This window comes from Acanthochromis polyacanthus, chromosome 11 (genome assembly GCF_021347895.1).
Source record: "Acanthochromis polyacanthus isolate Apoly-LR-REF ecotype Palm Island chromosome 11, KAUST_Apoly_ChrSc, whole genome shotgun sequence".
In the NCBI taxonomy this organism is placed as follows: domain Eukaryota; kingdom Metazoa; phylum Chordata; class Actinopteri; family Pomacentridae; genus Acanthochromis; species Acanthochromis polyacanthus.
In genome coordinates, this window is record NC_067123.1 from 11,709,514 (window position 1) to 11,727,763 (window position 18,250).

At 38.2% G+C, this 18,250-nt stretch overlaps 1 protein-coding gene and 2 gene segments (V, D, J or C); 1 reads left to right on the top strand and 2 right to left on the bottom strand.

The window, feature by feature from the left end:
- Positions 1 to 4,132: 4,132 nt before the first annotated feature.
- On the bottom strand, positions 4,133 to 5,760 carry LOC127536090 (Ig kappa-b4 chain C region-like). The segment is given in 3 exon segments: positions 4,133 to 4,467; positions 5,258 to 5,333; positions 5,755 to 5,760. Coding segments are annotated over 3 exon segments (417 nt in total).
- A 51-nt stretch (positions 5,761 to 5,811) lies between these two features.
- Positions 5,812 to 14,819, top strand: LOC110945273 (uncharacterized). Its single transcript, XM_051955552.1, has 6 exons — positions 5,812 to 5,987; positions 6,091 to 6,429; positions 10,597 to 10,661; positions 12,684 to 12,977; positions 14,289 to 14,376; positions 14,479 to 14,819. The coding sequence occupies exons 1-6, from the start codon at positions 5,942 to 5,944 to the stop codon at positions 14,799 to 14,801; spliced, it is 1,155 nt and encodes a 384-aa protein (XP_051811512.1). The 5' UTR covers positions 5,812 to 5,941; the 3' UTR covers positions 14,802 to 14,819.
- On the bottom strand, positions 12,163 to 13,677 carry LOC127536240 (Ig kappa-b4 chain C region-like). The segment is given in 2 exon segments: positions 12,163 to 12,840; positions 13,608 to 13,677. A coding segment is annotated over 1 exon segment (264 nt).
- Positions 14,820 to 18,250: the final 3,431 nt, after the last annotated feature.

Sequence of the window (18,250 nt, forward strand, 5' to 3'; positions counted from 1 at the left end):
CACTTTGTTTAACTAATCATTTTCCACACAAGGTTGTTATTTTCATGAATTCATGTAGTATATTTACTAACTCCACAATATGCACAAATTCACAATATTTACAGGATAAAACTGATGTATCAGCATCATATTAGCAAATAATGATTCACCTAAAACATCAACATTATAAAACAACACAACATATTATTAGTGATTTTAGTTTGTGACTCTTTGTCAGTGATTTATCCATCAGTGAGGAGGAAACCTGGTGATGTGTTGAGGACAGCTGCAGATGACTGACTCTGAGTGTTTGCATATGTGTCCTGCCTCTGAGCTCCACACGTTAAGAGGCCAGTGTTGATCAGAGTCTGTCCAGACCTTTCACAGACTCTGACACGCCCGCAGCACAATGATGATGTCCCTGACTCTACTGCTGGCCACCCTGGGGCTCCTTGTTCAGGGTGAGACTCTCTGCTGAAAACTTTGCTTCAGGATGCAGCAGCTTCACCACAATCATGTTGTGCTGTGATGGAGAAACACTGAAACAAGCAGCACTGACCTTCTTCCATCTGTTGTCCATGTTCAACCAATGATCCTCTTGTGTTTGGATGCTGATCATCTTTCTCCAAGCTGGATTTGTCTCAGTAACCCTTCTCCTCTTTTTCATCTTTTCAGGTTCATCATCAGAAATCATCCTGACTCAGTCTCCTGGATCTCAGTCTGTTGTTCCAGGACAAACTGTCTCCATCACATGTAGAAGCAGTACAAGTATTAGTAACTACCTGCACTGGTACCTTCAGAAACCTGGAGAAGCTCCGAAACTGCTTGTTTATTATGCTTCAAGTCGTCAATCTGGAGTATCTGATCGTTTTAGTGGACGTGGATCAGATCCTGTCTACACTTTGACCATCAGTGGAGTTCAGGCTGAAGATTCAGGAGTTTATTATTGTTCACAAAGTGGTCACAGCTTCCCGTTCACACAGTGATACAACGTCGTACAAAAACCTCCCTCAGCTGAAGAGGAACTGATGTGAATCAACAGCTGCACTGAAGCACAAACATTCAGACTAATTTACCCTTTACAAAACAATTCTAACCCTTTTCACATTTTTTTCTCACATTTTCAATTTTATGCAGTCAACGTAGTTTTTTCAAACACCAGAATCAAACTCTGACCGTCATTATTTCAGACCTTTATGCCTTTAATCATATTTTAATGCTACAACATTTGAAAAACAAAACAGCTAATTGAAGTACAAATATTCAGCATTAGCATTTTATTTCAGCGTTGCTTACGAAAGCCAAAAACTTTATTGTCTGAAACTGAGAGAATAAAATAAGAAATTATTTTCAGTTCTTAACAACACAAGAAAAATGTATGGTGTTGTAAATCTTACAGTTACGATAATGCTTCTAGGAATTAAACATTATGAGCATCTTTACGACCAATAAACATTCTCAGCAAATGTTTAAATAGCACAATTCAGCACACTGATAAGTGCAGAACTTTTAATGATTATTATTTACTCACTTGCAAATCAACTGCATTCAAATCTGATCCTGATAAAAAGCCAAAGTTTGTCGATCAAATGAATCTACAGTTAAAACTTATAGCAGCAACATGTGATAGAGGTTCCACACTGATAACAGTTAATATTAATCATTTAACACTTTGTCAGCAATATTAGAAACCATAAAAATCACAATGTGTTAACTGTTTATAGTGATTCTCTTGGTTAGTTTGAAATACTCCATGAGTTTCATGTTTAATCACTTTATGTAGATGACATTCTGCTTTATCTTTTGACATCTAAAGATTATACTTAGTTTTCAGACTGAAATCTGCTTCAAGATCTGAAAATTAGCACAAGGACATCACTAAATGAGTTTCCACTGAAGTGACCTTTACATTAGTTGACATTAACTGATCTGTAGTTAACTTTGATATATGACATACATTTTTGAACATTCAAATTTTGTGACATTTAAAATTCATGATAAAAGGTTTGTGTATCTTTTTTTTTTTTTAAACTTTGAGTTGTTTTAACCTCTTAAGCCCGGTCAGCTCGGATGTGCATTTTAGTGCAAACGTTAGTATTTACAGATGATTTTAAACCTTGATGGTGTGAAATCCGCAGATTTTAAAACGTGCGATCTGAGGAAATCAATGCCTTGCATCATCGTACAACACAGTGTAGTGCGGCCATTTTTGTAGTCCTTCGAAAGGGGAGGAGCAAGTGAATCGAATGACACAAACTTTCTATGGACTGCAATACCCAGCAGAGATTAAAACCCTGCATAAAGGTAGCAGCATAAATGCCTCGCAGTGCGCCGCGACGAAGGGTGCACGCAAGATGCCGCCAACTCCCCTCTTTGGTTGCCCAAGCCTCACCAACACCTGCATGCCTGTGTTCAGAGGGAGCACTGGCGCTCAGGACCGCAGGAAGTGTGTGGTCTGCGCAGCCAAGGAGAGGGAGAAAGCAAAGCAGATGCTGGGCTACAAAATCAAGGACATGAAGACACCTGTGTACTGCTCAAAGTGCAATGTGTCACTTTGCCTTGTTCCTGACAGAAACTGCACTAATTTTAATTGTTTGGTTTTCCTCTTGCACATTGTTTTCATAAAACTACTCCATGTGGAGACAAAATGATACATTTTGTTGTTTTCATTTATTTTATATTATATATAAATATAAATATATTGTGCACAATGGTAGAAATTGATGAGGCACAAGGTAAATTTTACATTCAAAAGCTCCAGTAGATGACAGTATACTAGTCTAATGGACATAAGTTGTATTTTCCAGCCAGTTTCCATTGGAAGTGAAAATTAATCCATTTGGCACAGTTTGGCACAAAGTGTGCCAAATTGTGCCAAAATGAGTGTCCGCCTGGTTGTATCCTTACTAAAACCTGTGTGGAGGCTTTGCCCTTTGTTCAAATTCTATCAAATTTGATAAATATGTAGTCAAGGAGTTGTTGAAGGTAATCAATGCAATCTGTCTGCATGGAATCATTGCTGGCATAGTGTTATCCTCTGTCAAATAGGGGGGGAAATCAGGCGAGGATAGAAATTTCTCATTTCTCCTCTGGTTTATTCCAATTTACTCAGGCATAGTGACAGACACAACATTTTTTACACCAGGAATATATTCTCTGAAGTCCCTAGATGTCCAAGGACACCAAGAACATGCATATGAACTTTTTATAGTGGAGAAAATTCTTCATTTACTTCGGGTATGTCTTTTTAGGCGTTTTTTCTGAAAATATGGCCAGGGCTTAAGCTGCACAGTGGAATAGTGGTTAACATTTTTGTCTTGCAGCAAGAAGATCCCTGGTTTGAGTCCCAGCCTGAGCCTGGGATCTTTCTGTATGGAGTTTGCATGTTCTCCCTGTGCATGCATGGGTTTTCTCCGGGCACTCTGACTTCCTCCCACAGTCAAAAATATGCTGAGGTTAATTGGTTATTCTAAATTGCCCGTAGGTGTGAATGTGAGTGTGATTGTCTGTATATGTAGCCCTGTGACAGACTGGTGACCTGTCCAGGGTGTCCCCTGCCTTCGCCCGAGTCATCTGAAATAGGCTCCAGCACCCCCCGTGACCCTAGTGAGGACAAAGCGGTGTATAGAGAATGGATGGATGTTTTAGATGATCTAAATAAGATGTCAGTAATAACAAAAAACAAATGTCAGCAGATGCGTGTATTGGATACATTTTTATTATTTTAAAATATTTTCGATCATGCAACAAACGAAAAATGAATGGAATTGAAAGGACAGAAAAGTAATCACTTTATGCAGATGACATCCTGCTTTTTCTTTTCAAACCTAAGAATAATTCAGGTTATTTAGACAACAACTTAGTTCACGTAACTACATTTATTCAAAAAAAGTTCAATTTTAATAATTAACAGTAACATTTCTTTCCTTGTGGGTTTGTGTCAGTGAATCTAAATCATTTTAATTCTGTAAGATTTTCATACCAAACAAAAGAATATCCAAAAAATTTGATTTGTTTTCTTGATACATTTTTATTATTTTAAAATGCTTTGACCATAAAAATGAGGTTGATATTAGAAAGACAGAAAGTTACAAAAGAGAAACCAGAGAACAGCATCAGAACAGAACCAGTGTGATGTTCCCAGTGGGTGAGGTCAGGACTGGGAACACAGGTCTCTCCTCAGTGTCTCTGAGAGTGGAGTCTGGGAGCCCTGGGTGGCCTCACAGCTCACAGAGCCCACCTTCCCCCACTGGTCTGCAGGGAGCCTCAGGGTGCTGCTCCAGCTGTAGAGGCCGTCCTCCTGCAGCACCCCAGGGCTCCTGCTCTCCTCCCAGCTGCTGCTGCTGATGCTGCTGCTGCCGTCCACCTTCCAGGACAGACTCCAGTCTGAGGGGAAGCCCTTGTTGGCCAGACACATGAGCGTGGCCTTCCCCTGCTGCAGCTCCTCTGTGGAGGGGGGCAGCACCGTCAGGGAGGGACGGACATCACCTAGGAGACACCAATCAGCTTAGAGGACAGGGAGCACACAGCTGTCAATCAAACAGCAGCCACTTGGACACCTTCACTGTCAGAGACTAGATTTAGTCCTTCAAGGAGTTTCTGTCAGATGCTTTTTCTGCTCCACCAGTCACTCACTCACACATTGTTTCACTTCCCTTTAACAAACCTCTCATGCACATCAGCACACAGAGAATCATCAACACTTTCAAATATGTCAGATACTCTGGAAATAAAACCAGCAGATGTGGAAACATTCACAAGCTTAACTTTAAATCGTCAACAGTCTGAACTAAAAATTATTTTAAATCATCTAGTGGAAATAAGATGAGAACATCAAGTCACCACCATGAAATGTTCTGCACATGGTTTTGTATCATTATTTAACTGTTCACATGATTTTAAACTAAATTTGAAACAATATCTGACAAAACACAGACATCAGAGATTTCATACATTTTTATATTGTAATTTTTCATTACAGTCTGTGCCGTGTTACTTGAAGAAATTTTGTTTTTCATAGAAATTAATTCATCCAAGCAACAGTTAATTCAATGGAAATTCGAAAAATTATTCTGGGACAAAAGTGATAAAATTTACAATTTTAATTTAGAAATTTGTGTCAGACAGAAATTATAGCAAAGCTGATCAGACTTAATATACATGAGGAGAAATTGAGAAATAATATTTTAAATTTGTTTCTTACACAGACTGTTAAAAATAGTCATTTCCAATACATATTATGTTATGGTGTTTAGTATCAAATACAGTATAAACTTACGTCCAACATCCAGTCTGGTTCCTCCACCAAAAGTCCACCACAGTGATACAAACTGATTGAGCTGCTGTACAAAAACCTGAAACAAACAAACTCAACACAACATTCACGGTTTTTCTGAAGAACAAAAAAAAAGTGTCAAAAATTTACAAATATAAAAATAATTTAATTTTGCAGCTGTATTGTGAATTAAAATTCTTATATGTGAATAAATTCAATAGACAGAGATATGAAGCAAGAACACATTTCTGGGAAGATTCTGCAGTGCAGCAAAATAAACATAAAAACTGCAGAAGAAGAAATTTTTAGCGTAAATATGAAATATTTGTTGAAAAAAATGATAGTTTAAATAAAATGTGTCCCAAAGTAGATGTATTTCATCACAGTTTAAGGAGAATAAATACAAACTTTTGTCAAAAAAAGTAATTCTACAGACATACAAATGATCACTGACACTTTCCTGATCAATACTCTGAAAAAGTGATTGATCCATTGATAACCTGCATCATCAGATTGATCCAAGTCCCTGTTGGAGTCAGTCAGAGCATTTCCATAGAGAGACACTTTGCATCAGCAGCACCATGCTCCAGTGCTCTGGGAGACTTTATAGTCCTGACACTTGAACACTGGATGACTGACAGTTGTCCTCCATGACAACAGAAGACAGAAATCCTCCTCATCAAAAACATGACTTTCATCTTCATCTGGACTCTCCTCTGCTGCTGCTTCACAGGTAAAGTCCAGACAATCAAACTCCTCTATCAACATTAATCCATCTCAAAATGAAGCCCACAAAACCATGACTCTGCTTTCTGTTTGTGTCTCTGTATCCTCAGAGTCCAGAGGTCAGATCACAGTGACTCAACCTGGATCAGTGAGTTCTGCTCTGGGAGGCTCTGTCACCATCAGATGTACAGTCAATCCAAAGGTTCATGTAGGTACTTCTAGCGGGAAGCACTATCTGCACTGGTATCAACAGAGAGATGGAGGAGTTCCGAAACTGCTCATTTCCAGGGCAGATGAACGAAAATCTGGGATTCCAGATCGTTTTTCAGGCAGCGGATCAAACACAGACTTCACTCTGAGCATCAGTGGAGTTCAGGCTGAAGATACACAACATCAACAGTCAGTGGATGTTCACACAGTGAAAAACCGTCGTACAAAAACCTCCCTCAGTCAGACTGAACAGAAACTCACACTCCACTGAACACACACACAATTTGATCAAGCAATTTTAACTGCAAATCAACAAAGTTTTTTCATTCCATCTTTTCACAATCCATTCATATTCCATTTTGTTCTCATTGTAATAATTGATTTTCAAAAGAACAAAAGGAGCAAATGTGGGACAGTTACTGATAAAAAAAAAAAGATCTGTGATGACCTTTGACCTCAGCCTCACACTTGATCACAATTTTCTTAACTGTGTTCAGTTTAAAGAAAGCATGATGACACAGATCATCATCAGAAACTTTAATCATCAAAAATGGAACAACTTAAAATAACCTGTACATCTCCCAATACTACCACAAATTATTTTTAATATATGAACCTACATTTTGTGAAGAAAAACTCAATATTAAGGTCTAATTATCAGTGTTGGGCAAGCTACTTGGAAACTATAATGAGCTAAGCTACCAGCTACTCAGTGTTAAATCAAGCTTTACTACACTGAAGCTATGACCCACAGAAATGTAGCAAGCTATGCTACAGCAGTACGACCAAAGTAGCTTAATACATTCAAGTTACTTTTTTTTCTTACCAAAAAATTTCAGGGACTAATGAAGTCAGTCAAACGGAGACAAGAAAATGCTGATTTGTTTATTATTAAACCATCATTTTTGTTCTCAGTGCTCCAAACTTAGTAAGTTGATACACTGAGGAATATGTGGAGCTATATTTAAAATGAATCAACCTTTTTACATTCGAAATCATTGTTTTGATTTTCTTTTTAGTTTGTATTGCAGACATAATGTATCTGATAATTAAGTTGCAGTAGCTTATATTAACACACCACTTACATTGGAGGGTATAATAGGTTACATTTGATATCATTTCCACATAAAGCAAGCCAATATTATAGTCAGACAATTTTATACATAATTTGGGTATTCACGTTGGGTATTAAATCAAGTTTTATTTTTTAAGTCTAATATCTATGTAAAATCATTCAATGCTTTCCCAAAGTGCTGTATCCACTACTACTTAACTCAATTTTGGTCTTGAGTCTAAGATTAAGATATTTAATCATTTATGCCATCACTTCTGTTACCCTTTCTGTTATTTTTTTCAGCCATTTGCTCATTAGTGTTAACAGTAATACTGAAGAAGACAGATTTTGGTTTTACTGTTACCTCGTTTTCTCCCATACCTCTTCCCTCCTATATGTATCAGTTTAATTATTTAATCCCCCAATTTATACATATTCACACACTGCCACCACAGCCTTACGCTTCATTTAATTAATTTACTGCCACGCGAATTTTAGATGTTGAAAAGTAGCTCGTTTGTGTGTGCATCTTATACTGCGGTTGACATGTGGTGGTTAGCTAATTGCTGCTGGTTGTGCATATTCGGTAGTCACCTGTATATGGGTTCTCATATTTGTATTTGACGTCTTTGAAGTTGACAGAAACTTTGCCTTGGGCTGGCACAGTAGGCATCTGAAAACAACTTTTCTCCTAGCCTAGCCACGCTACACCCATGTTTCTGACGGCACAAGGGTCTAGGGAAGCTCGACAGGGAGGGAGGCGGGCTTAAAGGTTGTCTATCAAATCCCTCTGCAGCAATTGGGTAGGTATACAACCAATCAACGCAACGAATAGGCTGACGTAGTTCCGAGAGCACCGGCGGATTGTGGCAAAGTCCCATTAGCTTCCCAACCAGCGGAGCCAACTGGTATATTAAGGATTTGCCATATCCCGTCGGCATAAGTCCAAATACATCTTTCTTCTCAATGAAACACTTCAGTGCCGTCCTTTGTTTATCTTTCAAGTTGAATTTTAGCTTCAAATCTTTAAGGGCTGTGGCCAAAGCCGAGTCGAAAGATAACTGTTTATTGTGCACTGGTTGTTTCTGTCAGAATCATCGCGCCTCTGTCGTCACTTCGTTATGCCCGCCTTCTGACTCTACACTTCATGGTGATTGGTCCGGCCAGTTTTAGGAGAATCCAGCCTCGAGCCTTATGGAGGGTAACTAGACCCACCCTGGCAGAGAATTAAATTCGTTGCCGTGGGTTGTCTAGCACGGCTAGGCTACTTTTCTCCGTTTTTTCACAAAAACTCATATAACTATTTAGGTAGGGCCACGGTGACTCTGACTCCTTCGGTAGCTCCTCGTCTTCTCCCTCCTTCTCTGACATCTCTCAGTGAACTGAAGCGAGATTCTGTGTGTGTTTGGATCCACTGAGTCGCAGGAAGGGATTGTTGAATGACGACATCAACAGTTCCTCCGCTTCTATTGGTCGACACAGACATGTCGGCGTTTGGAGAGGATGTCACTGTCTGATCCTTAAAAGTGTGAGATGAGACTGCAGCAGAGCAGAAAGCTCCGCTTCAAGCAGTTTAACATTCATCATTTTTAATGTAGCTTTTTGCATTCGCTACCGCGCTACATGACCAAAAGATCAGCGAAGCTGTTGAAACGTTTTTTGATTTTGTAAACAAAGACGCTATCACGTTGTTACAGAAAAATGTAGTTAAACTACTAATGACGCTATTTGTAGGGACGTTACTGCCCAACACTGCTAATTATGAACAGAAAAACACACAAGTGATGTGCATGATTTAATTATACAGAAGCAAAACCTTGAAGACTCTGAGATAATAAGCTCATTATTGATCCTGGAAACAGCAATCGGAGACGTTTCATTCATCTTCCTCAACAGATTAAATCTCAGTTTTCAATGAAATGTTCACATTTTATTCTCTCTGAGGATCAATGAGATTTTTTGTTTCCATGTTCACTTTAAAATTATAAAAGGTTCCTGAAAGTTGAACAGATTCCATCTGCTCAGGAAGGTTATGTAGTTTCATTCAGATACAGAGCAGCTTCTATAGTTTTGATTATCAAACATGAACTGCATAAACTAGAAGTCAAGTCAAGTGTGTTTTAAATCACCATGGACTCAGAGGATGCCATGCATGACACAGGACTTTTATCCAGAAGAAACACCTTAAAACTTGACTGAAGTTTGCTGCTGATCACATAGACGATGAAAACATTGTCAAGAGGAAAGTCATATGGAGCAAAAACTGAGCTGTTTGGCTACAATAAGAAGAAATATGTTTGGAAGTGAGAAAATGAGACATTTTACTGCAAGAACACCAAACCTACCATCAAGCATGGTGGTAGCAGTATTATGCTTTGGGATTGTTCACTGCCAGTGGAACTGGTACTTTACACAAAGTAAATAGAATAATGAAGAAGGTAGATTACCTCCACATTCTTCAGGTAAAAATACTAAAACAGTGAGCCAGATGGTGGGATCTTGGATGCAGGTGGGCGTTCCAAATAAGACAATGACCTCAAACACAGCAAAAATGATAAAGAAAGGGTTGAATCAGACTAAAATTAAGGTTTTAGGCTGCCCTCCTCAAAGTCCTGACTTAAACCCTAACAAGAAACTGTGGACTGTGATGATGAAATAAGTCTGTGTCAGAAAAACAACAAATTTACTTTTACTGCACTAATTCTGTCAAGAGGAGGTCAAAGATAAAACCAGAAACTTGTAAACGCCTGTTTCCAAAGATGTATAATACATCTATAAAATAAATAGAACTCATTATTGTTTTTTGTGACATAGACACGTGTTTGAAAGATTACATGATGGGAAAATAGAGTTATAGGAGTCACTGGAAACTCAAGACTGCCATGACATCATTGGTCTTTATAAGTGTATGTAGTATAATGAATGACTGATGAGTAGGAAACCTGGTGATGTGTTGAGGACAGCTGCAGATGACTGACTCTGAGTGTTTGCATATGTGTCCTGCCTCTGAGCTCCACACGTTAAGAGGCCAGTGTTGATCAGAGTCTGTCCAGACCTTTCACAGACTCTGACACGCCCGCAGCACAATGATGATGTCCCTGACTCTACTGCTGGCCACCCTGGGGCTCCTTGTTCAGGGTGAGACTCTCTGCTGAAAACTTTGCTTCAGGATGCAGCAGCTTCACCACAATCATGTTGTGCTGTGATGGAGAAACACTGAAACAAGCAGCACTGACCTTCTTCCATCTGTTGTCCATGTTCAACCAATGATCCTCTTGTGTTTGGATGCTGATCATCTTTCTCCAAGCTGGATTTGTCTCAGTAATCTTTCTTCTCTTTTTCATGTTTTCAGGTTCATCATCAGAAATCATCCTGACTCAGTCTCCTGGATCTCAGTCTGTTGTTTCAGGACAGAGAGTCTCCATCACATGTAGAAGCAGTACAAGTATTAGTAGCAGCCTACACTGGTACCTTCAGAAACCTGGAGAAGCTCCTCAACTACTAGTTTCTTATGCTTCAAATCGTCAGTCTGGAGTCTCTGATCGTTTCAGTGGAAGTGGATCTGGAACTCAGTTTACTCTGACCATCAGTGGAGTTCAGGCTGAAGATTCAGGAGTTTATTATTGTCAGCAGAGTTCCAGCTCGTTCACACAGTGATACAACGTCGTACAAAAACCTCCCTCAGCTGAAGAGGAACTGATGTGAATCAACAGCTGCTCAAAAGCACAAACACTCAGATTAATTTACCCTTTACAATACAACACAACTGTAGCATTTTTCACATTATTTTTCACATTGTCCATTTTATACAGTCAAAATATTTTTGTCAAAAACCAGATCCAAACACAGACCCTCATTATTTAAGACCTTTATGCCTTCAATAATGTTTTAATGCTACAAGACCTGGTCAACAAAACAGCAAATGGAAGTGCAAACATTCAATATTAGTATTCTATTACATATGGTTGTTGCTTTTAAAAAGCCAAAAACTTTATTTTCTGAAACTGAGAGAATAAAATAACAAACTATTTTCAGTTCTTGACAACACAAGAAAACTGTCTGCTGTTATAAATCTTACAGTTACAATGATGCTTCAAGGAATTAAACATGATGAGCATCTTTTAGTTTAATAAACATCCTCAGCAAATGTTTAAATAGCACAATTCAGCACACAGATAAGTGCAGAACTTTTAATGTTTTTTCTTTCATCAATTTTAAATGAATCTCCTGATAAAAAGCCAAAATGTGTATCAAATGAATTTACAGTTAAAAGTTGTTGCAGCAACATATGATAGACGTTCCACACTGAAAACAGATAACATAAATCATTTGACACTTTATCAACAATTTTAGAAACCATAAAAATGACAATGTGTAAATTATTTAAAGTGATTCTCTGGGTTAGTTTTAAATACTTCATTAATTTCCTTTTTCAGTCACTTTATGTAGATGACATTCTGCTTTATCTTTTGACATCTAAAGATTATAGTCAGTTTTGAGACTGAAATCTGCTTCAAGATCTGATAATTAGCACAAGTACATCATTAAATGAGTTTTCACTGAAGTGACCTTTACATTAGTTGACATTAACTGATCTGTAGCTAACTTTGATATATGACATACTGTGTTGAACATTCAAATTTTGTGACATTTAAAATTTATGATAAAAGGTTTGTGGATATTTTTTTGCTTTGGGTTGTTTGAATGATCTAAATAAGATGTAAGTAACAACAACAAACAGAAGCCAGCAGATGTGTGTATCGGATACATTTTTATTGTTTAAAGTATTTTCTATCTTGCAGCAAATGAAAATGAACGGGATTGAAAGGACAGAAAAGTAATCACTTTATGCAGAGAACATCCTGCTTTTACTTTTCAAACCGAATAATAATTCAGATTATTTAGACAACAACTCACTTTACTTTACATTTATTCAAAAAAGTTCAACTTTAATAATTAACGGTAACATTGTTTTTCTTGTGGGTTTGTGTCATCCATCCATTCTCTATATACCGCTTTATCCTCACTGGGGTCGCAGGGGTTTGTGTCAGTGAATCTAAATACTTTTAATTCTGTAAGATTTTCATACCAAACAAAAGAATACCAAAAAATTTGATTTGTTTTCTTGATACATTTTTATTATTTTAAAATGCTTTGACCATAAAAATGAGGTTGATATTAGAAAGACAGAAAGTTACAAAGAACAACCAGAGAACAGCAACAGAACAGAACCAGTGTGATGTTCCCAGTGGGTGAGGTCAGGACTGGGAACACTGGTCTCTCCTCAGTGTCTCTGAGAGTGGAGTCTGGGAGCCCTGGGTGGCCTCACAGCTCACAGAGCCCACCTTCCTCCACTGGTCTGCAGGGAGCCTCAGGGTGCTGCTCCAGCTGTAGAGGCCGTCCTCCTGCAGCACCCCGGGGCTCCTGCTCTCCTCCCAGCTGCTGCTGCTGCTGCTGCTGCTGCCGTCCACCTTCCAGGACAGACTCCAGTCTGAGGGGAAGCCCTTGTTGGCCAGACACATGAGCGTGGCCTTCCCCTGCTGCAGCTCCTCTGTGGAGGGGGGCAGCACCGTCAGGGAGGGACGGACATCACCCACTGCAGAGAGAGAACACATTTTAGACAAACTGGGAGTTTGGATCAAACTTCTCTTCAGAGTTTCACTTCTCTCTCAGATCAGTAACCATGGCAACAGACAGGCATCACTGATGAACCACGACAACAGACAGGTTTCAGTACGAAAGATAAAAATGTTAAAGTGACATTTTGTTTCTCTGTAGTTTTCATTTTCAAGCTTCAAAAATTTATTCTTAGTTTTTACAATGAAAAACATGAGAATCAATGTGAAAAATATCAGATTTTCATTGTTTGTCAGCATTTAAATCTAAAACGAACAAAAAAACCCCGGATGATGTGTTTCTGTTGTTCAGTCAAGAAACGTTGTTAAACATTGAATCACATTTCAAAACTTATCAAACAAATCACACTCAGACATTAGATATAATTCTGAGGTTTAAAAACATTTTCATTTGTGACACAACAGATCTGACAAATTCAAGTCATTCATAGAGATCCAATAAAGTGATGAGAAATGTTTTGTCAGGTAATTAGACTGAAGCTTAAAAAATTTACTTCAGAGAGAAATTTTTGAAATCTTAAAATTTTTCAAACTTAGTTTCCGCTCAGACAAAACATTGAACTGAAGAAGAGTTTAGTCTGAAAACCAAATGACATCAATTCAAAATCACTGAAATGGTAAAAAAAATGACTTTTTCCAGCTAAAATGTTTTGAAAATGTCAATGGTTATGAAAGAAAGTTTAATAAATACAGAATTTCTAATATTTAACAAGTGAAATGTACTTACAGTTAACCTCCAGTCTGGTTCCTCCACCAAACGTGTACCACAGTGATACAAACTGATTGAACCGCCGTACAAAAACCTCTGACTGTAGAGAGACACGGCTCTCTGACTCTGAAACAAACAAACTCAACACAACATTCACAGTTTTTCTGAAAAACAAAAGTTAAAGTGTCAGAAAAATTTAGAAATTTAAAAATAACAATTCAATTTTCCAGCTGTATTGTGAACTAAAATTCTTATATGTGAATAAATTTAATAGACATAGAGACATGATGCATGAACACGTTTGTGTAAAGATTCTGCACTGCAGCAAAATAAACACAAAAACTGTAAAAGAAGAAATTTTTTGTCCTTAATATTAAAGATTTATTTAAAAATTGGTAATTTAAATAAAATGTGTCCCAAAGTAGATGTATTTCATCACAGTTTAAGGAAAATAAATAGAAACTTTTGTCAGAAAAGTCCATAGACGTATACAAATGATCACTGACACTTTCCTGATCAATACTCTGATAAAGTTATTGATCCACTGATAACCTGCATCCTCAGATTGATCCAAGTTCCTGTTGGAGTCAGTCAGAGCATTTCCATAGAGAGACACTTTGCATCAGCAGCACCATGCTCCAGTGCTCTGGGAGACTTTATAGTCCTGACACTTGAACACTGGATGACTGACAGCTGTCCTCCATGACAACAGAAGACACAGAAATCCTCCTCATCAAAAACATGACTTTCATCTTCATCTGGACTCTCCTCTGCTGCTGCTTCACAGGTAAAGTCCAGAGAATCAAACTCCTCTGTCAACATTAATCCCTCTTAAATGAAGCCCACAAAACCATGACTCTGCTTTCTGTTTGTGTCTCTGTATCCTCAGAGTCCAGAGGTCAGGCCACAGTGACTCAGCCTGGATCAGTGAGTTCTGCTCTGGGAGGCTCCGTTAAAATCAGATGTCAGACCAGTCACAGGGTAGATGATGGAGAAGGACAATTCTGGTACCAACAGAAAGATGGAGAACCTCCCAAACTGCTTATCAACTATGGTAATCGTAAAGTTTCTGGGATTTCAGATCGATTTTCTGGCAGCGGATCAAACACAGACTTCACTTTGACCATCAGTGGAGTTCAGGCTGAAGATGCTGCAGTTTATTATTGTATGGGTGAATTCGACATCAACAGTCAGTATTCATTCACACAGTGAGAAACCGTCATACAAAAACCTCCCTCAGTCAGACTGAACAGAAACTGAACTGAGACTCACACTTCACTGAACACACATCATGAAGTTGGTTGAACATTTCATTTCTTCTGTTGGACGTTAAATGACTCATTCCATGACAGCTTCTCACCACCTGTTCATATCTCATTTTAATCTCATGTTCTGCTTTCACAAAAAGTCAACAGGAGTCAACCTGAAAGAGTAAGAAAGATAAAGCTGGATCATGATTTAAAGTAAGTTTCACACCCACAGTTATCTCAGCTGTATCCTGTTAAATAAACTGATGAGAAAGATCAGCATCAGAACCTTTTATGATCAAAAATTCTCCAAACAAATGTGGTTTAATCACATCTCACAAAACAGGATTTTAAATAAATTCAATTATTTTATGAGAGAAAGAAATCTCAATATCAACAAGAATTAAACAGCCAAAAAAGAAAAGAAAAATCTGTGATATAGTTACATCTATTCTATATGCATCAATTTATTTTTACTGCTAAAATAAATACACTAGTTCATTTATGCGTGACACACAAAACCCAAGAAATGCATTTGATTCATACTTTATTCATGGAACCAGCATGTGTCCATCCAGTCTCAGACATCTTGGTGTAAATGATCCCACTCCTCAGTTGCTTTAGGATTATCCTCCATGTTGGCTTAAGTAAACAAAATCCACATTAACTAAACACATCTGTTGCCATCAATCTGCAGACAAAGACTCAGCTCTAAAATAATGAATAACACCAAATAAATGATGATGAATCTCAGAGATGAACAGAAAATTCAGGAGAGTTTGTAACATGGTTTTCTGATGGGAGATTCAGCTGAGTAACAGGAATCAGGTCTGGATGATTAGGAGAACAAAAGAATCATGAGAGAAGGAAGATTTTAATGGAAACAAAAAGACGCATGTTTGAAATTAAAGCAGAACAAACCACACATTTTCAACCTTGATTTTTTAAGTCAATATCAATCGGATGCTCACATTTCTACTCACAAGTGTTAATACCTGGACTGGATCAGGTTAAAACCCTCCAATCTTTTACAAATGCAGATACGATGACTATAAAACAACTGGAAAATTTCCCTTTTCATTGCTTTTGAACATTGAATCGTGATGAATACAATTTGGGTTTTTGGACAAGAATTGAGAAATAAAGACTTTTTCATGTCAAAGTTAAGCAGATTGATATAAAATAATGTTTTTAATTCCAAAAATAAAATGCAAATTAAGTGATCACATAAGTCTCCACTCATTTCAAGTCAGTTTTAGTAGATACACTTTGGCATCAACTACATCATTGAGTCTGTGTCAATCAGAGCATTTCCATAGAGAGACACTTTGCATCAGCAGCACCATGCTCCAGTGCTCTGGGAGACTTCAGTGTATGACTTCAGTATCTGCTGTCTGAATGAGAACCAGAGTGTGTAAAGTTTTTGTTCAGCCATAACTGAGCTCAGACAGAAATGTTACTTCTGCAATTATGGAATTTAGCTCGATATATAAAGATATTCAAACAACATTTTACGAACAATGTGCTACACAAAAGAATTTAAGATGTCCATAGATGTTGTTGTTTGAAGAAAAATGAAAAACTGACAATTGCTGTTAAAATTCTCAAACCAGTTTCTACCTGAACAAACTTCAAACCAAAATTATTGTTCAACATCAAAATCAGTCAGAATAAAAGAAATGTGTATATTATTATAATATGTATAGAGTGAACACAGGAGCTGCACAGTGGAATAGTGGTTAGCACTTTCACCTTGCAGCAAGAAGATCCCCAGCCTGGGCCTGGGATCTTTCTGCATGGAGTTTGCATGTTCTCCCTGTGCATGCATGGGTTTTCTCCAGTCACTTCGGCTTCCTCCCACAGTCCAAAAATATGCTGAGGTTAATTGATTACTCTAAATTGCCCGTAGGTGTGAATGTGAGTGTGATTGTTTGTCTGTATATGTAGCCCTGCGACAGACTGGCGACCTGTCCATGGTGTCAGCTGAGATAGGCTCCAGCACCCCCCGCGACCCTAGTGAGGATAAAGCGGTGTATAGAGAATGGATGGATGTATAGATTGAACACACATTAATAATACAGTTTGAATCTGATGGGACTTAACATTTGCTCTGAAAGCATGGGATCTAAAAAAAGAACATCTTTATATGACTCATGTAAAAGATGTTAAATTTAAACATTTCAGATGAAGTCATGTATTCAACATACAGTTTATAGTTTTAATGCCTTTCTTGACATGAGGTTGAAAACAATGAGCTGAATATCAAAGTTCATCTCTGATCTGATCCGTTGTCATTCTTCTTGCTGTTTGAGCTTTTCAGCAGAAACACTGTGTGAATATTTCAAAGGTTCAGTTTACAGAACAAGCATTGAAATCTCTTTATACCAAAATGTAGAAATATAAAATTGACCATTTCTACACCATAAAACTGACGTATGAACTTCGTATTATTTAATATTGATGCAGCCACATCAACACTGTAAACCAACAGAACATAATAATAGTGATCTTAGTTTGCAACTCTTTGTCAGTGATTTGTCCATCAGTGAAGAGGAAGCCTGGTGATGTGTTGAGGACAGCTGCAGCTGACTGACTCTGAGTGTTTGCATATGTGTCCTGCCTCTGAGCTCCACACGTTAAGAGGCCAGTGTTGATCAGAGTCTGTCCAGACCTTTCACAGACTCTGACACGCCCGCAGCACAATGATGATGTCCCTGACTCTACTGCTGGCCACCCTGGGGCTCCTTGTTCAGGGTGAGACTCTCTGCTGAAAACTTTGCTTCAGGATGCAGCAGCTTCACCACAATCATGTTGTGCTGTGATGGAGAAACACTGAAACAAGCAGCACTGACCTTCTTCCATCTGTTGTCCATGTTCAACCAATGATCCTCTTGTGTTTGGATGCTGATCATCTTTCTCCAAGCTGGATTTGTCTCAGTAACCCTTCTCCTCTTTTTCATCTTTTCAGGTTCATCATCAGAAATCATCCTGACTCAGTCTCCTGGATCTCAGTCTGTTGTTCCAGGACAGAGAGTCTCCATCACATGTAGAAGCAGTACAAGTATTGGTAGCTACCTGCACTGGTACCTTCAGAAACCTGGACAAGCTCCTAAACTGCTTGTTTATTATGCTTCAAATCGTCAGTCTGGAGTTCCGGATCGTTTCAGTGGGAGTGGGAGTGGAACTCAGTTTACTTTGACCATCAGTGGAGTTCAGGCTGAAGATTCAGGAGTTTATTATTGTTCTCAAAGTGGTTACAGCTACCCGTTCACACAGCGATACAACGTCGTACAAAAACCTCCCTCAGCTGAAGAGGAACTGATCTGACCCAACAGCTGCTCTGAAGCACAAACACTCAAACTAACTTACCCTTTACAATACAAAAAAACTGTAACAGTCTTCACATTATTTTTC

Bases quoted from the DNA above. Each gene is read 5' to 3' on its own strand.
- LOC110945273 (XM_051955552.1), top strand. From the start codon at position 5,942: ATGACTTTCATCTTCATCTGGACTCTCCTCTGCTGCTGCTTCACAG. The intron at 6,430-10,596 runs GTCAGACTGAAC...TCATGTTTTCAG, and splicing joins TCGTACAAAAACCTCCCTCA to GTTCATCATCAGAAATCATC. The intron at 14,377-14,478 runs GTAAAGTCCAGA...CTGTATCCTCAG, and splicing joins CCTCTGCTGCTGCTTCACAG to AGTCCAGAGGTCAGGCCACA.